Source organism: Rhinolophus hipposideros (genome assembly GCF_964194185.1).
Source record: "Rhinolophus hipposideros genome assembly, chromosome: 3".
In the NCBI taxonomy this organism is placed as follows: domain Eukaryota; kingdom Metazoa; phylum Chordata; class Mammalia; order Chiroptera; family Rhinolophidae; genus Rhinolophus; species Rhinolophus hipposideros.
The window spans coordinates 28847759-28870096 of record NC_138049.1 but is presented as its reverse complement, the minus strand read 5'-3'; the positions used below and the strand labels follow the sequence as shown (position 1 = coordinate 28870096).

General features: G+C 37.9%; 1 protein-coding gene across 1 annotated transcript in view; it reads right to left on the bottom strand.

The window, feature by feature from the left end:
• The window catches only part of MOXD1 (monooxygenase DBH like 1), a 77033-nt gene extending 54967 nt beyond the window's left edge, over positions 1-22066 (bottom strand). Inside the window, exons 1-3 of the mRNA XM_081045363.1 lie at positions 21622-22066; positions 1881-2027; positions 100-267 (exon numbers count right to left, since the gene is read on the bottom strand). Of these exons, the coding sequence (XP_080901489.1) occupies positions 100-267; positions 1881-2027; positions 21622-21885 (579 nt within the window). The 5' untranslated portion in view covers positions 21886-22066. The remainder of the gene's footprint in view (positions 1-99; positions 268-1880; positions 2028-21621) is intronic.
• Between the last annotated feature and the right edge of the window lie 272 nt (positions 22067-22338).

Here is a 22338-nt window from a genome sequence, read left to right as displayed (position 1 = left end):
TTCTCTTGACAAGCTATTCAATACAACTATGTAAGTAAAAAACTCTTACACACTTTCAATAAACCCACCCTTACAGTCACAAAATAGGAAAAAACTTACGTCCTGATTTACCAGGTCAAAGGACGGTAGGGATGTAGACAACACATTGGCTTTCTCGGGATTCAACAACCGTAGACTCTTGGTACCACGATTGGAGTTGTGGTACTTGGGACCAGCTTCTCCGACATCTTCATGGTGATAGGCCCAGATCACTCTCACTGTGCTCTCCTGGTGATGAGACATGGGCACGGTTATGCCCTTCCCTTACCACTGAGTTGAGTTTAAAGAACTCGAGTTACAGAAGTGAAGAAAAGAGAACAGTGACATTTGGAGTTCTCAATATGCTCTCTAACACTAACTGTGTGAATCTGAGTAAGTCATTGAGCATCCAAATAGACAAGCTTTTTGGGGGAAGAAATTGTCTCTCTCAGCATGCAAAATTATGTATTCCAAAACAGAGTGAAGGACAACTGATGGAGTAGTCATACTTTCATGCATACCGAAACAGGAAATCACTTTCATGCTAAACCTCCAAACTAGCAACTGGTAGTTAACAAGGAAAAATTCTTGTTAAGCAGCAGGGATTTTGAAAAATTAAAACCTGTTATAATGCCTGAGAACACTTTAGGGAAAATAAATAGAATGAAAATTAAAATTACTTTTCAGGTCAGTTTTTATTTTCACAATAGATTCTTTCTCAGGCACTAGCCCAGTCACATGTATAAATTTACATAAAATGCAAATACAGGAGGAACTTATGATTCTGGGTTTGTTTATTATCCTAGAACCCAAGTCATTTTATGAATCCTGGGACTTTCCAAGGGACTGTAGTATCCCAACTAGGGAAAGTACTGTAAAGTGAAATTGGTTTCCATTTAGCAACCAAGAGAGATTGCCCAAAGGGTGCTAGGGGAGGGGGAAGGGGTTGCTGGGTATAAAGAAATTGTTAAGCCCTCCCACAGATAAAGGTGTTTTTGCCAGATCTTTGTAATAAGAACTTTGAAAATAAATAATAAAGCAAAAGCTATTTATTTTAAAAGCTATATTCTTTCTTAATAAGTCAAATGACTATAATTATTATTCCAATTAAAGTATAATTGCACACAAAAAGTGATCCAGGTCTTTGCATGTGTTTTTTTCTTCCTTTTTTTACTCTTTGGGTTGAATGCTAATAAAAATGGCTTCAGATTTTTACATTCTCATTTTCAAAGCTTTGATTTACCAAATAAAAAAGATAATTTTATTCATCTATATTAAATGAAACTGATCCGAGAAATTTGTGGAAACTTCCAAAGTACCACCTGAATTATATAATCTCTAAATATTTAATTTGCATATGCATACAGGTATTAAATTTTTCATGAAGTCTGCTGATAAGAAATCTTGTAGGATATGTTCATAGGCAATTTTAATCAGTCTACTATTCATCTAGATTTTAGAAATTTACAAAGACGAATCAGTTACAAATCAGATGAATCATATCCTAATGTTCAGTATCATAACTCTCTTTTGTGCAATACATTTCTTACAACTTTTATCAATTGCCTATTTTCAAACTTCAGAGAGAAGAAGGTAAAAATCTTTTATGAGTCAAATCATACACATACACTTGAAAGAGCTCTTCAAAATTTTAGATTCATATAAAAATTGCCTTTTTTGACATTTATAGTCTGAGATTTTTTTGGTGGTTTATAAAGAGAATTCAAAAATATTCCCCAAAGGACTACGTGACTTTGCTATCAAAGGTTATTTTTAAATATTTGTTCCTTTTATTCCGTAAAGCGTTTCACAACTAAAAATGTACAAGTATTCATGCATGCATTCACTCAGAGCCTCCTTACCGTTATAGTTCTGTCATTGATGTCACATGTATGCAGTTCTCTGGTAAATTCAATTACTGTATGTGTACTATTTTCCATTGCATATTCTAGGTGATAATCTTGCTGAGTGTCTTTTTTCAACTCTCTATTTGCATTTGTAAAATAATCCTGTGGAAAAATATGGAAAAGAAAAATCAGGATATCCTAAGTTCAGAGGGAAAAGAATTTAGATTAAGCGTATTTATAAGACCTTAAAAAAACTGATACTGGGTTTGCTTCGTACAAAATCCTATATCTATAGTCATTTTTTAAGTCCTGGAAATTTCCAACAGGCTGGAAGATCCCAACTAAATAATATATTCCCTAGGAAATTGGTCCATATTTGAACTTTTGGTTCTCCAGGAAAAGGCAGTGTGTATTTATAGTATCATAGAGTATCGAAAGAAATGGGATGAAGGAACATTCGAGATCACTGAGTACTTTTCCTTTATTAGGAAAATAAAAAGAGGAACTTCATTATTAGGAAACAGCTTGCTCCAAAGTGAAATAACTAGTTCATGGCAAAGCCAGAACTAGCCCGAAAGAGGGCACTTTTTCTATCACTTTTTCTTTTCCCTGACTGTGCTTCCCTTTGCACTCCTAAAAGCAAGGAGACCCATCCTGAGGTGATAGGTTGTTTTACTTTAAGATTTAGTGGTATATGCTTATTAAAATGAAATGCAATGAAAAAGCAGAAAATAAATTAAACTAGTTGAATTACAAGATATTGAAAAATTAGGGAGGTTTTGTTTTTGTGGATGAGCTGTAATTTTTGCACTAAACTTGTTAAGTGGTGTATAGATCACTCTGGGAGGCAGAGAGATGCAATGAAAAGGGCATGGTCTTTGAAATCAAATGACTAGGATCTGACCCACAGCTCTTAAATACCTTGAAGAATTGTTGAAGTCAAACTCTCTGAGTGTTCATTCTAATATTAGTAAAATGGGAGTAATATGTATCCAATTTTATGGGTTTTAATAGATAAATAAACAGCATATGGGGGGGGGGACTGCTTTCCATGGTTAGCACCCATTCAATGCTAATTTTCTTCCCCTTTTTGCAATATAGTGTGTTTTTTCCCCAAAAATATTTCCCTATGCCTTTTATCATTAGCTTCCTATGTTGAGAGTTATACAAATCGTGTTAATTTTCATCACTTATAGAAGATACAAAGTTTGCCTTAATTGTATTGATTTTTCAGTACATGATACTTTATTTTTGATAAATCACAGAGCCGATTAAGAATATACATGCTGAAGCATGACTAACACTAAATTCATTTGAAGAAATGATTGCTATGCTTGGCGGAGAAAATATAGGATAAAACCTTAAATTGTCTATAAATGTCACACTCAAACAGATGGCATGTGGCATTTTTATTCCTAGTCCCTTTTTAAGTCAGTTATCAATTGTGTTTAAATTCGACACCCTGAGCCTCAAATCTAGATATTGTTCAATCTCCACATTATTGGCAACACTCAGAGCCTAACTAACCCTTTTTCCCTCTAGTAACAACTACAATTTATTGAGTTCATACTACGCACCAGGCCCAACTTAAGCATGTTACATGTATTAACTCATTTAGTCTTCATATCAAGTCTATAAGCTAAAGTTATTTCACAGATGAAGACACTGAGGCACAAAGCAGTTAAACATCTTGCGCAGGACCACACAGCTGGTAAGTAGTAATACAGCCAGTATTCAAACCGGGCAGTGTGTTCTACGCTGTTGTAGACACTTCTAGAAAAGTCTGAGTTAAGTTTATTTTTCTGTCTATGGAAAATATCACTGTCAAGTTTTTTCACATAAAATGTTACTTTGCCTTTTGCTAAAGTTGGGGTTTGCCAAAAAATAATATTCTGAGAATCAGTTGTAATTGTGAAAGCAATTCAAAGAAAATATTCCTATGAGACTGTGATTTTCCCACATTTCATCACATAGATTTTAAAAATGTAAATGAAATAACAATGCCTATAGACAACAAGGGATTTAAATAAACTAGCTCTGTCTTTATAGCAAGCTCACATTTCATTACATGATTCAAGCAATCACAGTTTTTGCAAACAAAAAGAATATAATACAGAATGTAATCAGTTCAAAGAGTAGACTAATTATCGTACTCTTGCAAATATGTTTCCCAAACCATTAGTCCCACAAAATATCCAGATGGCTTGCCAATTTTCCATTCATTTTATTTCCATTCAGAAGTACCAATTCCTTCCAGTTGGTCTACCTTTTCCTCGCTTTTTCAGATAACTTTGCTATGAGAAAGAAAGTGGGAGAAACTTCACTCCTTTCAACTCCTTGAGCTCACCTATCCTGTGTAAACTGCTGAGTGTTCAATATTTAGAAAAGACAGCTGCCAATCATATCAACATTCTAGACTCCTGAAAAAAATGTGATTGTCTAAAAGAGCTGATATCTTCAACCTTCTTGAGGAAAAACATGAATGGCTTTGATTAAAAGTAAAACTGAAATGTGGACTATCCTAACCACCACTGTAATTCCATTACAATTTTTCCACATTTTCCAATTTTTAGGGCCTATTTGGAGACATATCTTCAGATTAGCTACCCAAGTAGTAGTATTAGTTACATGTCTACTTCAGCTGGGCCCTTACTAATACTTGGAAATCCATATCTTAATCTCTTGCTGTTTCCTTGGGAGACCTCCCAAGACAAATAATATACACCTTCTCTATACATGATGTCAACATTTCCCCACTCTCAGCCTATGATCGTACATCTCATTTTATTGAGAAAATTTCAGTTACGATACATGACAGCTCATATCTTGACTTCTTTCTAACCCAAATAACATTCACTTTATGGGATCATAAAATATACGCAATGTAAAAGAAAGAAAATAAAACCAGGAGCAGATGGGAAAAGGAAAAAACAAGTAGCTGTAAATGAAATAAAAGAGAAATATTAAAATAGATCCTACAGATATCAAAAGGGTAATAATATTATACACACCTTGATACAAAATAAACTTGGATAATTTAGATGAGAAATAGGCAGAGTCCTTAAAAGACACAAACCAGCAACTTATTAAGAAAAACAGATACTCTAAATAGCCCTCTCTGTTCATGGTTAAAAATCTTCCTACAAAGAAAATTCTAAGCCAAGTTACTTTCATTTGGAATTTTACCAAATATTTTAAAAAGAGATCATATCAATCTTTCACAAACTCTTCTACCAAATAAGAGAATAGGGCACTTACCAGCTCACTTTTTGATGTTAACATTACCTTGATACCAAATCAAAGACATTACAAGAAAACATACAGATCAATATACAGATCAAAATATACAGATACAAATTTTCTTAAAAATATATATCAGCAACTAGAACTCAGTGATATATATACTCTGTGATATATATGATATATATGTGATATATATATATACATATATATACATATATATATATATACTCTGCATGGTCAAGATATATTATCATATCTATGATATTTGATACATTATATTTGATATAATGATAATATATCATGACTATGCAGAGTTGGTTCAACATTAGAAAATTAATCAGTGTAATTCATTGTATCAAAAGTCTAAAAAAGAAAAAAACATATGACCATCTCAATAAATGCAGGAAAATCCATTTGAAACATTCATTCATGATAAAATCTCTTGGTAAACTAGCAATAGAAGGGTACTTCCTTAACCTTATAAAGGTCATCTATAAAAACCTTGCAGCTAACAGTATACTTAATGATGAAAGATAGGATTCTTCCCTCTAAATTTAGGAATAAGGAAATCCTAGAAACAAGGAAAGGATATCCATATTCCCCACTTCCGGAAGGCTCCACTGTTGATTGTCCATCCACTTCTGACAGCTGGTCTCTGTTATTCTCATTTCTAACACGAACATCAAAGTTCTGTCCTGGACATATTCCTGTCTTCAAATTTCATCCTCTGGGAGTCTGATCTACTCCAAGAATTTCTAATCATCACCTTTACTCAGCCTCACATATCCAAAGTCTATTGAATATCTTCCCTTGGAAGTTTTATTGTCATTTCAAATGAAATATCTAAAATTGTATTCACCCTTTAACTATAAGACTAGTTGTCTTCATTTTCTTTAATTATAACGCTATTCTTCCAGCCATCCAAACTCAAAACCACAGTCTTCTTTAACGTCTTCCTCTATTACTCACAACTCCACAGATAGCTCCGCTCCGATCATGCCTTCCTTCGAAAAAACAACCCACCTTTCACTTCTATTCCATTACAACATCTCCTATCTCAGTTCAGACTCTATCACCTACATATTTCTGACAAGGTCTTCCTTGAAAATCATTCTCAATGTGTCATTACATTTAATTCAATGGCATATAGTACAAAGTTCTATAATTTAGATTCAAGTTTTCTCTAAAATTTAGACTAACCTGGTTTTCTGGGATGTCTACCATTAATCTCATCATATACTCTCTACTATTATTCCCCTCAAATACTCTGACTTTTACCAGCGTTTTGCTTTTGTTCACATCCTTCCTCTCTATCTCCCCAGCTCTCCTCACCCCACTGAAGTATCCTCTCAACTAACTCCATCCATTGAAATGCTTCCTTCTCTTTAAGACTCATGATTCTATCTCCTCTATGAAGTTTTCTTTCATCATTCCCTCTCCGAATCCTTATTCCTCTATTTGCATTCCCATGGAGCATGAAATATATTCTAGGCACAGCATTATCTTCTCAACCAGGTGGTGACTGTCTAGAAATAGACACCTAATGTTGATCCAGTTATAAATTTGTAACTTTAGAATAGTTGTTTACATTGTAAAGGGAACAAAAAGAGGAAGACACCAGATTATTTTCTCACTTGCTCTCAATTTTATTTACATATGGTTAAGATCTGATGTGGAATGTGTTTAACCAGATGCGAGAATGAGTTTGGGGCTGCATGATCTGCTATGCAGACACATCTGGTACTGAAATCTGGGAATGTTGTTATGACCTTTTAGCCCCTAAATGGACATGAATCTTATGAAACTGACATCAGCATTTAGAAAAAAAAAAAGTTTATGCATGCAACAGCTCTTTGAAATCCTTTTACACTGGGAGGGTATTTCCTACCTATTTTAAAGAAAAAAAATCTGAGAGAGAGAAACCATGTTTTAGAATATTTTTCTGATGTTAATTTTTACCCTCAGTGACTCACAGAGTGACTTGCATATAGCAGAGGCTAATTAAATACTTTAAAGGAGCATACTGCATTTCCTTTTGCTCAATCTAAATGAAAATAGAAGATAGGAACCCAAGAACCATCTTTGTTATATAGGAATAGTTTAACCTGGTGGAAGCAAAGTATTCCCCAGTGGCACTTTTTTTCTGTATTAAGAAAATGCATGGCTATAATCAAACACAGTCTTAATGCTGTCCATATAATACAATAAAAAATGGCATACTGGAAAACCTTGAAAGCACATATAGTGAGGCAAGAGAAGAAAAAAAGGCAAAAATAAAAAGTCTGGGTCCCAAATTTTCTATCATTCAACTATTCTTGTTTGAGAAAGAAGGAAGGGAGGAAAGGGAAGAAGAGAAAGAAGGAACGAAAAGAAAAGAAAGCAAGTCATTCAAAGACTTGTCAAGCTTAAAAATACTTCATGCCGATTGGCTAACCATAAAAAGTATGTTCAGTGGGTTTAAGGATCTCCTGACAGGTTGACAAAGGAATAAATGTTATTTAAGTGTATAGTAAGTGGAATAGTTATTTTGTTATTGTCATCTTCTAAGGGGGGAAAAACTGGTGAATATAATTGACAGTAAAACAGCGACCAAATAGTTTGAATATCAATAACATCACCTATAAATTTATACTCACAAAATCGTATTGCATAGTACTTATGAGATATTTAAGGAAATTTCCCAGATCGTTTTTACTATTGGAATTTTACCTTTAGAATTAGAACCAAATGGCATCCCTCACTCCACTCCCAGTGCCATTTCGCAAATGGAGCCAGATGCAGCACTGCTGTGCATCCATGTGTGAAGGCCATTCTTCAGCTATCCTCCTACAGTGCTTGATATGATAGGACTTTCAAAATAAATACAGGAATTTGACCACAGTGCATGCTCATTGTCATGGCACAGCCCTTATAAGAATCTAAGTGTATGACATACGAGTATGTATTAAATATATTGTATATTTTACAAATATAAAATACTGATAAATAAAAGTAGGCTCCAATTAAGTATCATTAAAAATGGACTTTATGAGGGCAAGTGGGTTGAGGATAATTCAGAGAATCATGATTCTGTTGAGATTTTGTAAGAGTTTAAGAATAAAAATAGATATTTTAATTATGTTAATATAAAAGCTGCTATGCAGAAATCATTTTTCTTTGCACTTACTCAGTTTTAATGTTCTGTAAAGTAAAATGTGAGGTAATGTTACTATATATCAATGGCTTTAGGTGGATAGAAATCACATTGTAACTCAAATCTCTGCATTAAGATCAGCTTCGGTATGAATTGTCGCCGAGATATTATTTTTGTTTTTATTGTGGGTTATCATATTAATCATGTATTTAGTTTGTTTACACTTTGTAAAGATAAAATATTACTTGTTATCCTTGAAAATCTGAGTTGCTAATTAGACCCCCAACAATAAAGTTAGTCTGCAGTTGTGTCATAAAAATATTACGCCTGAAACATGTTCTCACAGGATAGCTTTTGTTTTGAACACTTCCAGCTTTGAAAAAATTATGAACTATATCATTAAGGTTTCAAAATGCTGCGTGGCTACAGTAAAGTAAGTCAGCATTAGCTGAAGTTGGCATTTACCATTTAGCACGATAGCGCTAGTACTGACTGTCACTTTCAAAGTAAGATAACGCACCAAAAAAGCCGGCTTTGATAATCTACAAGATTGCTATGACCTCTGGTTAAAAAACATGACGGCACAGATGTTAAATTGGTTCTCACTCATTGTCAGTCTTTTTTTCTCTCCTGAATAAAGTCTCTGTAACAGAAGAGAGCTTTGACTGGTGCTGTGTTCAACAGGATAAAGTGAAAACTCTTATGGGTGTAATAAAAGATATGAATAAACCCCGGTTCAGACTGGAGAACTGAATGTAAGCACAGCTGCAGGGGGAACCTTGAGAAAAATGTTACCATCTGTCATCATTTTCTTCAACAGGTGCTTGTAGTTTTTCTTTTTCTAAATCTCAAAAGCCTTTTCCTTCAAACATTTGTTTCTAATATCAATTTCTATAATAAGTGTTATGGTTAAATCATATTGATAGTAAAATAATAAATATTTTTGTGTTAAAGAGAATCTTTGATCCTGAAGAAATCATAAAACTGTATAAACAAACTATGTAAACAGTTTTCAAAATTTCGAGATAAGCTTATTTCAGTAAGTTATTTCTTCATTAATCTTAGAAATTTGAGTGAAATGTTGAAACAGAAGGAGCCTGTCTTCTAGAAACCACTTCAGATAAAACTGAAGCTTGAAGTTTATAAGAGATTTGTGAAATAGCTACTAGAATGCCAAAATATGAATTCTGTTAGCTTGCGTTCCAGCGAGGTGCCTCCTTCTGAAAATACACATCCTGAATTTTCTCCCACAGACAATCATCTCATTTGAGTTTTCTTGTAACATAGTACTTTGCTATAATTATAGAGTTATCAGAGATAGTGTGAAATTAAAATTTTGACTCTATCTCTAACAATAACTTCAGTGGAAAAAAACAATTTCAGATCTTACCACTGAAAGAAAATAGTCTACTTTCATCCCATCCCAACGTCTTAATTTTAAAAAATTTTCAGAAGACTTCTCTTAACGGTCCATGATGTTTATGCAAGGAATACAATTTGAGGAGGAAGTTCTTTTCTTTCTTCCTTCCTCCTTCCCCCCCTCCCTCACACTCTCCTTTCTTCCAACACGTATTTTATTGAGTGACTACCATTCCTCAGCTCCTGTTGTAGGGCTGAGGGCACATTATTGTATAGGATAGCAGACAAAGTTCCTACTAAAATGAAACATAGTTTAATTTCAGGGGTGACACAGACAACTTTTAAAAAATAAATAAATAATACTATACCCAAAAATGTTTCGATAATAAGTACATATAGAAAAATAAAACAGGTATTATAGAGAGGAACTGAAAATCCTTAAGGTTGAGTGATCAGAAAAGTCACCCCTGAGGCAATGATACTTACTCTTGAGACATAAACGACAATTAGGAGCCAGCCACAAAAGTGTGGAGGAAGTAGATTCCAGGAAGACAGAACAGCTATTGGAGAGGACCTGAAATGGAGGTGGATTTATCCAGTTTGATGAAGCAAATAAAAGCTAGTGTGGCTGAACTGTAGTGCCCACACAGGTAAATGCAGTGAACAGGGATCAGCTAAGGCCCCAGAATTTGTGACATCTTGTAGGTCTGTATAGGGAATTCAAATATAATACTAGGTTTATATAAAAGACATTTGAGCTTTAAGTAGCAAGTGGCATATTCTAATTGACATAAGTGTGTGTCTGTGTATAATACTATGGCTCCACTGCAGAGAATGATGAAAAGAAGGAATGAGAATGGTTGTCAGGAAGAGAGACAGTGGTTCCAGAGGTTTGAGATTGAGTGGGAGGAGTAAAATTGAAGGGAAGTGAGCAGGTTTTAGATTTAATTTGGAAGAAGAGTCAATAGAACCTGAAGATGGGTTTTATATGCGGGATGAAGGAAGGAGAAGAAACAAGGATTTCCTAATTTTTGACTAGAGCTTCCAGAAGTGCCATTTACTGAGATTGGGAAGATTTGAGGTGCCTACCTAGACATCCAAGTGGGAAGGTCAGGAGGCAGAGGCTATGTGGACTGCGCTTAGATCAAAATAATGCACCAGCAAGTTTCAGAAACTCACAAGTTTCACATTCAGCTTTGCTCTTGAAGCCCTCCACATTCTTCTTTTGAGTAGGTACAAGTCACAAAACAGTCTTTTTCTAATTTTTCTTGGTTTTCAGATTTCAAAACTAATATATATTTATTATACATAATTCAAATATATAGTACTGGAAAGAGATGAAGTACTCCCATAACCACTTAACAATTCAGTGTACACCTCTCCACAGAGACAGGAGAACTTCGTGAGGCAAGTTAGAAAAAGATAGACAGTTTCATAGTTGCTAATGTCTTCCCTTCCACTAATTTCTTGAATAACTTAAAAGCATGAATGTGAAGTTATTTTCAGCATCACATTCAAGTTGGAAGACAACCTGGAGGACATCTAATCCTCGCTCCCACCAAAGGAGGATTTCTCTCAAAGATGTCTTAAGAGATGGTCACACAGTATTTAATGCCTCTAGTAACAAAGCTCATAAACTTACAACATCACAAAGCAACTAACTCAATTTTAATATCTCTGATCATCAGAAATATGTTTCTTATACAAAGCTAAAATCTTCAACCACTTAATGTATATTAATTAGGTCTTTTTTCTTCCTTCTGGAGCCTTATAGGTAGCATCTAATCCATACTGCTTGAGGAAGAATGTCCACTATTTCAAAGACAATCATCATGTCTTTTCTAATGGTCCTTTCTCCAGGTAGCACATTTGCCAGCTGTTTTCCATTACTCAGATACCCTAACTTTCAGAGCGTTCAACCACCCTTGTAATCCCTCTTTAGCTCTCTCCAGTTCACCCACAAATCCTTCAAAAATGTTATCCTCAAAGGTATCTTCTGGTATGATTAGCCTAGTACAGAGTACTACGTCAGTATTACTTGATGTAAACACTAGAGTTTACAGGCTAATATTGCCTCTGTGTATTTATCAAGCACATCTTTTGAGCTTAAAGTGAACTAATACATATTTTTTTCCATGTGAATTCCAATTAAGTCCAATTTTACACATTTCAAGCATACGCAACTAAGTTTTTTAACCAAGTGTTTAACTTTATTTGCCTTCTCAGTGAATTTTTAACTTTTAGACTCCTTTCATTAATTTAACATATTACTATCTTTTGAGTCCTCATTCTGTAGCCAGTCTGTTATCAACATATTTTGGGTGTGGATGTTTAAAAATCAATGATCATAACTAATTCAACGTTACTAGTCCATCTTCTATAAGAACATCATGAGAAACCCTGCTAATTACGTACTATGGTTCAGATGCACCACTGATTTACTACCCCGACAACTGGTCCAGCAAGTCAAGTGCAAAAGAAGATGCAATCTTGTCAGTACCATCTGTGTTTATTGAAACCATGCTGGCTTCTAGTTATTAATGATCGCAAAGGGTCCTTACATTTTCTCCAAAATGTATACCAACCTCCCCCATCTATACATTTAACAGACAGCTTTTCCCAAGGAGAAAAGATGGAACCTTTGTCTCCATGCAATCTTCTGCCATTTCTGCCATTTCACGATGTGATCAATTCAGTGTGACAACATCTTGTATTTATGGAGTACAGTCAATGTGTCTGTCATGTGCTATACTGTGCTAAGAGGTTCACACAGCTATTTCATTTATTCCTCACAAAAGCCACATGCATTATCTTACATTACCTTCCCGTGACTGACTTATTTTATAGTTGGAACAGCAGAGGGAATATATTCAATTTTATTGTAATAACTTTGGTGATAGACGGTTACTAGCCCCACAGTGATCACACCATAAGGTACATAAATGTTAATCACTAGATTGTACACATGAAACCAGTATAATATTGTATGTCAATTACACTTTAACCAAAAAAAAAAAAACCCCAAAAACGAATAAATAAATAAAACGAGCCAGAGAGAGAGGTTTAAAATAAACACACACACAAAAACATGCATTAGCTATCATAATCCCCTTCTTCATAAAGGGAACTGTTGCTTAGAGAGATCAGGAGTTTGCCAAGGGCGACACAACGAATAAGCAGCAAGCAGTGCTGGGATTTACGCCAGCATTTCCTGCATTCAATCGCTCAGCAGTTATTTATGTGGCAGGTATTTCTTGAGAACTTGCCAAGCACATGGAATTGTTCCTGGTACCTCAGGAAGATGTGGCAGCCCTGACACCGCCATCAACTAGTAAATGTCCCATTCCTACACTAAAAACAAACAAACAAACAAACAAAAACAAATACTAATTATCTACCACATCTGCTACTTCTTTTCCTACTTCTCCCTTTTGCAACTATAGCGTTAGGGACCTCATTGCTTATGAGTAACCTTGGAGAATGGAGGAGGGAAGGGAAAGGCTATGTATTTATATAACTAGAAAGACACTTGAGAATTTTTCCAAATACAAAGGGAGTCCATTGTTAATTCTAAAAAAAGATTTTAGAGCAGAACACTTATTTTGGCTTAAATACAGGCTGAGAGTTATCTGGGACTTTCATTTATTAATGTTCCTTTCACGCCCCGTGACCATACAGAACAAACATTTTAGTGGGCAGCTATTCCTGTGGCTTAGAAATACAGCAACTAGTACCAACTGACAAAGGTGTACAGGAATGGTAGAGGACTATGAGAAGGAGAGATGGTTCAGCATATTTTGAAGTATACCACTTCGCACAGTTCTTCCATTTCTGCTGTTGTTTCATCATGTAAATTTAAGAAAGTATTCAGAATTATCAACAAATTTGTTAAACTCATCTCACAAATGTTTCCATTCTAGGAAAACCCATTTTATTTTTGTTTTACAAAATAATCTTAAATACTGAATTATATCCTACCCTTGCTTCAAACATCAAATGGTCCCTCTGAATTGCTTTGCATGGAATCCTGCCTGGCATCCCTATGCCCTATGCCAGGAATGTTCCAGGCACAGGTGTCACCTTATTCCTATCAAAGAGCCTAACTACATAGGTCAGCAGTACCCAATATTGTCTGAACATAAGAACAACTGGAGAAACTTAAAAATATATTAATGCTTGTTTCTCCCCTTTCCCCCAAACTGTGATTTAATTGGTATGGGGGAGGGAAGGAATTTTCTGGACATTGGAATTTTTAAAAGGCTCCCAAGTGATTCTCGTGTACAGACAAATTTGGGAACTTCTGATGTAGGAAGTATCTTTCCCGGTTCTCATTTCTCTATTATCTCTGCCTGCCCATCACTAGACTTCATCTGCCATAGCACTGAAGCCATCTTGGCCTCATCCAAAGCTGCCCAAAGTACCAAAAGGCTCAATTTCTATACGGCTTCATCTACCACGAGTTTCCTTGTATGACTGGGTTTTAGTGCATGAACTTTGCCGGGGGGGGGGGGGGGAAGGCTGCAATTTAGTTTTATCTAAGAAACTAAGATTTCAAAGCTTTTAGTTTAAAACTTGCCTAAAAGATGGACATCTTCCCCAGACACACACAGTTTTGTCGATCTAGCTTTAATATTACTGAAGATGAGGAAGAATGCAGGGTATAAGACAGAAACATTCACACCTAGTATTAAGAAAGAAACTTCTATAAAATCACCGAGTTTCTAGATCAAAGCTTGGAGGACTCTAGTTGAGCTTACTAAACATCTGTGTAACAATGCCACAGAAATAGAAAAGAGAGCTCATGCAGTTCAGACACATTTGAAAAAGCATTAATTATATTTCCTCCAGGTAGGCAGTTTCCTAGATTCAAGGTCTACGGAGTCCTTTGATGCCCATGCCAGATAATCTTCACAGTATATAATATTTTGAATTGTAAACACTATGGTTAATCTTGAAAACAACCTTTAAAACTTGGGATACTTGTTTTCCTTCATGGCTTGATTATAAGCAGCCTAATCTGGAACAGTCACACAGCCCCCATCACATCACCCTATTGCAATTCTCTGCACAGCACTTACAACTTTGTAATATTTTTCTTGTCCATTTATTTATTTGTTTACCTCACCTCCACCAAAACCTGAGCTCCATAATACCACTAATTTCATCTCACTCAATGCTATATCCCCCACATATAGAACCGCTCCATAAACAGCCACTAAATATTGGTTGAATGAATGAATGGACATTCCAACATTCTCTGTCTATAGGTGAGTACTTTACAGAAACAGTCAAGAAAAAGTCATAAATGATCCACATACTGTGTGACCTAGATCCTTAGGCTTATACGTCTACAAAATGGGAGAAATAAAATATGGATGTCATAGGGCTATTGTGAGAATTACAAGAGATAACACACTTTAAGGACTTATACTGTGCGACATATATTAACAACTCAGTGAATGAAAAATCATATCATAGAAATGTATATCTATGATATTTATTATAAAACAAAAGTAGTAAAAAATGCTATAATTTTAATTTATCAGTCTGTTTAAAAATGTATTTTATTATACATGTTCTTTCACTAACGAGGGAAAACAATCAGAACATGTTTTTTGGTAAGCTACAGCTTGCTTGCAAGAGAAGAAAGGACATCAAACTGCAACTCAGAGGAAATAAATCCAGACTGCATGTATTTAACAGTTATCTACGATTTAGTTTCCTCACCTTTAAAAAGGGATGTGTCAGGAGATTTGAGGGGAATCAACCAAACTCTAAACTCTTAAGGGCCAGCAAGTAAATATACGAAACATCAATATTTAACCTGTAGAAAAAAGAACTGTTTAAAGATTTTCTTATAATGTTTGGCTACATCAGATGAATAAGAAAGACCTCAAAAGTACAGTAAATTTGGTCTATTCATTATTTGTGTAGCACTCAGATATTTGAGTCCAGTTTTACAGTTAACAAAAATTATCAATTTGAAATTATTTTTGCAGAATTTTCTGCTTAGGTGCTATATGCTGTGCTATGCACAGCTTTTATTTTCTGTCTACTCCAACAAGTTAAGAAGACAGATTTGGAATAAGCTTCCTGAAGAAATATTTTTCTGTTTAAAATTTCTGTATTAGTTATTTTTTTAAACTTACAATAAACAGCATTATGAGGCATCCAATATGCAGTTCTTTTTTAACATATGGATCAAACATTTCCAGAAACATGATGATGTATAATGAATTCATTACTTTTGCCAGCAACTTTATTTTAATAGGGCTCTATTACAAATGATAAATCAATAAACCATCATTCACTTTCTTTGAAGTGGACTCTTGCCTCTCCTTTCAAGAACTCAGAAATGTACCGTTGGTTGCCTGAAGCCTTGAACTTTGTTGGTCAATTCAGGTGCATTGTTCCCTTGGCTGCTCTTAGGTCTACTGTTTCCTCAAGCATTATGAAATCATCTGCTGAGGGAGAACTACACACTGAAGATTACCATCGTGTGTTGGAGCATTACACTGGCCATGTGTCAGTATTACTAATGCACAAAGCATGAAGCTTGGAGAGGTCTCTTTGTCATCTGGATGTTGGGGGTGCATAATCCAAAGACTTATAAATATCTCTTAACAAAGCCCCAGCAGAGCTGTGTCAGAGTTGCACACTCTCATCTTCCCCTTACAGCTTTTCAATTTGCTTTCCAAACATTTCTTTGTTGCCGTTGGCTGGGGTGCATTTAAAAGAAGCACACAGTTAACAACAAAGAATGCTCACTGTTTTCTGTGATTTCAAATCAGTTCTAAGCACTTCCTTAGCGAGCAGCCCAGCAGCAATTACCCTGCTGCTGAAGACTTAACTTCTCATCACAGAAAGGCTTCAGTTTTACAGATGGCCAACAAGCAAGGCTATAACGAATAGTGACACATGTTTCGGCCTCCATTCACTAGCGATTTACACCCCCAAAGGAAGAGGGGAACCATTTTTGTGCAAATTCAACAGCACTTCCGACAATGCTGCCCTCTTCTCTAACTCGCACAAACTGGGCATTCATCAACTCGGATCACTAGCCTCAAATGGGGACTCACAGTCGCTAAGTGGCTCGGGTGGGGGTGGGATTGCTCTATGTCAAAAAGGGGCAAAGTACAAGGAAAGGACACGAATCCATCAGGGAAGTGAGTGTTGAGTTAATTCATTGAGACAAAATAGTGAGGTTTTCAAAAGCCAATGCAAAAGGAAAGAGTGCTTCCCACCCCCACCCCAGGCAATTCTGTGAAAGACAGCTGACCTCAGCAGGATCCCAGGGGTAACATTTCCCCAAGTGTAAGCCACTCCAGAAAAATTTATCTGATAGAGTACACTGAGATAGACGTTTCTGTGCAACCACATCTCTTTTTTCCCCCATTTTCATCATACTTGGTCTTACACCATTTGAGGAAATATCTCCAACAGGGTCAGAGGATTACAAAACGGGCAGGGTAAATTCCCAATATGCCTCCTCTCTGGGTACAGAAAGTGTGTTGCCTTGAGGCAAGGAACTCAAAATCTGATTTTTCACTCCATACACCTACAAGCAAATGTCACACTGCCCTCTGGAGGTAGCCTCATTGGGTGATTGGCAACCATTGAATGATATGGGTTGTGGAAGTTCAGAACTCCTTGGGGGAGCAGGGGGAGTGGAGGGAGTACAGAAGAGGACAATGGACAAATTATCAACTGTTCACTAACTTCTTATGAGTGGTGTGTGTGTGTGTGTGTGTGTGTGTGTGTGTGTGTGTGTGAGAGAGAGAGAGAGAGAGAGAGAGAGAGAGAGAGAGAGAGAGAGAGAGAGAGAGGGAGAGGGAGAGGGAGAGGGAGAGGGAGAGGGAGAGGGAGAGGGAGAGGGAGAGGGAGAGGGAGAGGGAGAGGGAGAGGGAGAGGGAGAGGGAGAGGGAGAGGGAGAGGGAGAGGGAAAGGAAAGAAGGTGAATAAGTAGCATTGCTCTGAATCTTAGCAGTGTCAACAGATAGTAGATAAGTGTAGACAGGTACTGAAAGGTTCAAAAGTGGTGTTAAGAAGGAGATGGTGGCAAGTCAGTAAGGATGGGTGTGGTAGAATGTATTTTCCAAAGATGGCCACACTAATATATTTCATTCCTATGGGATGTCCTTACAATGTAATGCTGAGCTGCAGTCTATGCTCCCTCTTGAATCCAGTGGGTCTGCGACTACAGCTGAACACACACTACATGACTCAAAGGCTAAGTTTTAAAAGGCTATGTACTTTCTGCTGGGGCTTCTCTGGAGATTCACTGTTGGGACCCAGCTACTCTGCTGCGGGGAATCCCAGCAGCTACACGGAGAGGCCACGTTCCCACCACAGTACCAGCTGAGGTCCCAGCCAACATCAACCGCCAGTCACATACACGAGTGAGCGAGCTTTCAGATGATTCCAACCACTCATCTTAAAGTTGACAACAAGTGGAACAGAGATTTGCCCCCACAAAACTCTGCTCAAATTTCAGATTTCTGAACAAATGAAGCCATTGCATTTTGGGGTGGTTTGCTACACAAAAATAGATAACCAAAACAATAGGCATGGTCCCCTCTGACACTGGACAGAATGTCCTTGGCACAGAATAAACCTGGCCTGAAAAGAAATAGGACTCACCTCACTGACTGTCATGGATTCTCATTATTTTGCCTGATTCTTTATTAATAGTCGCGTTTTTCCTATTGGTCCCAGATTAAGTTGTCCATAGGCTCTATCTCAACTGAAACCATGTGTGTATATGTGTACTACATGGTGCTTTGTACAAACTTGAATTGTGGTCAGTATTTAGCAATCGGAAGATTTTACTCACGCACAATCTAAATTTCTTTCTTGTCGTAAGAAAACAAAACAAACAGAAGATCTGGCAATACTTGATTTGCATTCCCACATAACAGTAATTCACTCACAAAAACTCTGGTTTCCTCCATCCCCTCTACTCTCTGTTGCATTACATCCTGCTTCTTCTACTGGAGCCCCACCACTCTTTTACATTTGTTGTCTGACCTCTACAGGCATTAGGGTTTGTCACATCTCTTTAGCCAACAATTCTCTACCTGGTTGATTGGGATTTATTCTTACCTAGTTATCCAGGCGTTAACGTCTTACTGAAAAGAAGAATTTAAGACAATCAGAAAAACAAAAGTCAGAATAATAAAAGAATAAAAAACATCTAAAGGCAGAGTTTTGAAAACTTAATTAAGAAAGGATAAAATAAAATAATGTGAAAAAGCCACAAGGGGAGATGAGGGATACCAATTTAGGTTATCATACAGCCTGATGCCATCTGTAACTATCAGTAGCTGCTGCACATACAAAGATACCCGAGAAGCCAATGTTTTTTGCTTTACTGTTTCATGTAAAGTTTGTTCTCCCTGGGAATATAATTACACAAAATCCAAAGTCTACTAATGGAATCACATACACTATGATTAATAATCTTTTTACCTTTTGGCATAGTTGCTGAGAATACCAGTATCACACCACTGCATGCAGACTCTCAAATAAATAGTTTCTAGGTAGAAGATTCAATTTCAAGTGTTGGAAAATGGAATCATCCAGCTTTGATGAACTAGCTGAAATGGATACATTTCTTTGTATTTTTGGTCTTGGTGTCTTTATTTTTATTAGAGGTTTTTAATAAATTGTCTTTGAACTTAACTGATTAGTATAATTTTATTACATTTTATATGTCCTAAAGTGATTAGGATGCTTAAGAAAATGAACTAGTAAAGGATGTCAGTCAATTAAGAAAATGATTATCTTTATGCACAAAAATAAGGATTTTATTTCCTTAGGAATAAAAATGGAGGGGAAAACCCTATTTCTTGCTCCTATATTTCCCCAATATATTAAATATATTTGGAAATATATTAAAAGAAACTATTAATATACTTAAATATATTTAAAGTTCCAGTTAAATGTTTATTCCATAGCAATATGTAATCACGAACTACTTTAAGTAAAGTTCTACGGTTCCAAATCAATCTAAAGAGCACTTAATTCTTATGCAATTTTTATAAAGAACCACCAGCAGTGTGAAAACACTCCTAAGTTCAAAAAAGTCTGTTTGTGGTGGGCCCATTATAGCATGTTGAAACAGGATTCTACTCTTGATCTTTCATGTGATAGCAAATTGGGTGGGTTTTCTAAAAAATGCTACTCTTTGGGAAAAAACAATATCAAGTTATCTTTGATAATATACCCTGTTTTATGATATTAATTTAGTAAGATTTCCCATGCCCCCTTCAACAAAACATGCAAGGATAGTTAAGAGGCATATTACCCTCCCCACCCTAAAACAAACAAACAAACAAACAAACAAACAAACAAAAAGATTTGGCCGAAACAGGTATTTTGTAAGGTATTATCTATTTCCTATCATAACAGAGTTGTTACTCAACTAGTGAGGCCCGTGTTTGGAGTCAAATTCTTGGTTTACAAGTTTAACGTCTGAGATGCTGCAGCAGGAGAAAATTTATACGTCAATGACTTCAACAGAGTGTAATCCTCATAAAACTTTATTTTATTGGAATTGTAGAGCACTTATTTTGGGAGGAAAGGATTAATTGATGAAAAAAATAGAGAACAAAACGGTTTTGAAGTTTTTATTGCTGTCAGTTTCTCTATTTCCAGCCAAAATTAACAGACAGTGCCAGAATTAGGGTTTAATTTTGATGGTATCTCAGTCAGAACATTGTAGACATCAAACTTAGAAGCCAGGAATAAAATGACTGAGATATGCACTTGGAAATCTATCGAGTACATTGATTTTAAAATAACATCAAAGCCTTACCCAATGCCAGAACAACTAGGAGTTTTCATCTGGATCAAGAGACTGTTTGTTAGCGAAGGGCTGTACCTTTGGACGAACTTTGATAAACAACAAAGAGTGTATGTTAACTAAGATGATATGGCCTTGGAAAAGTGTCCAAATGTGGATCAAGATCAAATAAACAAAATGACCAGAAAACCTAACTACCTAATCATTCTGGTCATCTCACAATTCTTTTCTTTCTTTCTCCCTTTCTCCCTTCCTCCCGTCCTCCCTTTTTTCCTTCCTTCCCTTCCTCCCTTCCTTCCTTCCTTCCTTCCTTCCTTCCTTCCTTCCTTCCTTCCTTCCTTCCTTCCTTCCTTCCTTCCTTCCTTCCTTCCTTCCTTCCTTCCTTCCTCCCTCTCTCCCTTCTTCTCTCCCTCTCTCTTTCTTTCTCTCTTTCTTTTTTTTTTTCTATTCCTAAAGACATCCATTATATTAACAGGCAACGTCTCTACGCCTCTTTCAAAGAAAATCGCCAGCTGTCAAATTAGTTTTGTTAGCTATTAAAGCAAGTGAAAAGTTTTGTCACTAAATAGGGGATTTTGCCTGGGGCTCTAGGTTTTGCAGATCTTTAATTGCGGCTTCCTAAGCGGCTCTCAGAATAGCAAATGTACTAAACAATCATTGCGGACTTTCATTCATCTCTCTGACGCGGTAGCTGACACCAGGCCCCTGCCTGGGGGCTTCCCAATAGCCAGGATTTGGGAAGTTCCGAGACTGCAACCCGAGGCAGCAAGACAGCCACGTGCTAAAATTCTCTGGCCTCTCCAAGCCTAAGAGCTGTCCGTTAGGTCCCCAAAGCCAGGGTTCCTCTCCTGTCCAATCAGGAATGAAGGGGGGTGCGCGGCAGGTGTGTGTGTGTGGGGGGGGTCTATCAAATGGGGCGCTGGGGACTGGAAAGTGTTCAGAGACAGAAAACTTCCTGGAGTCACCCGTGCTCAGCCTCGGGGCAAAAACTCGGAGCCCGGCGGCGGAGGCAGGGAGCTGGACGGCGGGCGCCTTTCACTCCGGGAGGCGCAGGAGCTGCCGGTGAAGGGGGCGTGCGCGGTGCTCCGGGGGGCGACGGCGTTCAGCCGGGGCCAGAGGGAGAGCCAGTGGCCCCGGGTGGCCCTGCGCCCCTGCCTGCTCCGGGGTCAGGACGGGAGGGGCTCCGAGGGGCTGACTCCGGGAGGGGACGCGCTTACCTGGAGGTAGGGTCGTCCATCGGTCACCCCGCCCACGACGATGTCGGCCGAGGCCATGGCCCCGGTGGGCGAGAAGCCGAAGCCCACGTAGCCGGCCGTGCGCACCTCGAGGCGGAAGGCGAGCCGGCCGTCCCGCGGACCCCAGCTCAGCCAGTACCTGCCCTCCGAGTCGAGGAGGGTGCGGTGCGGAAAGGTCCAGCCTGAGCCCCCCGCCGTCGCGCCGGGGAGCAGCGCCCACAGCAGGAGCAGCGGCCAGACGCACATCCTCCGCGCCTCCTGCCCACAGGCACCTGGGCTCCCGCCGCCCGGAGGAGCGAGCAGGAGGCAGGAGGGGCCAGCCTGGGACCGCCCTCGGCCCGCCGCCCGCCGGGAGGGGCAGGACCCGCTCTCCGCCCGGGGCCGTGGGGCCCGGGTCCTGCCCTTCCCGCCGAGCCACCTGCCGCCCGCACCTCCGCTGGTCCCTGAGGTCTGGGTTTCGTGGGAAGGGAAGCGACGGGCGTCCTGGAAAAAGAGTGAGAAGGAGGCAGAAGCCAAGTAAAGGGAGCAGAGGCAGCGGAAAAAGGAGGGGGAGAGCTAGCGCGGGAATGGCGTGGGCACTTGCTGGGGACGTGGGGGGGGTTGGGGGTGGGGTGGGGGTCCCTGCTGGACGAATGAGAATTGATGAGACAGGACAAGTTCAGCCTAGCCAGGGAGAGGAGCAGTGGAGTGTGCAAAAGG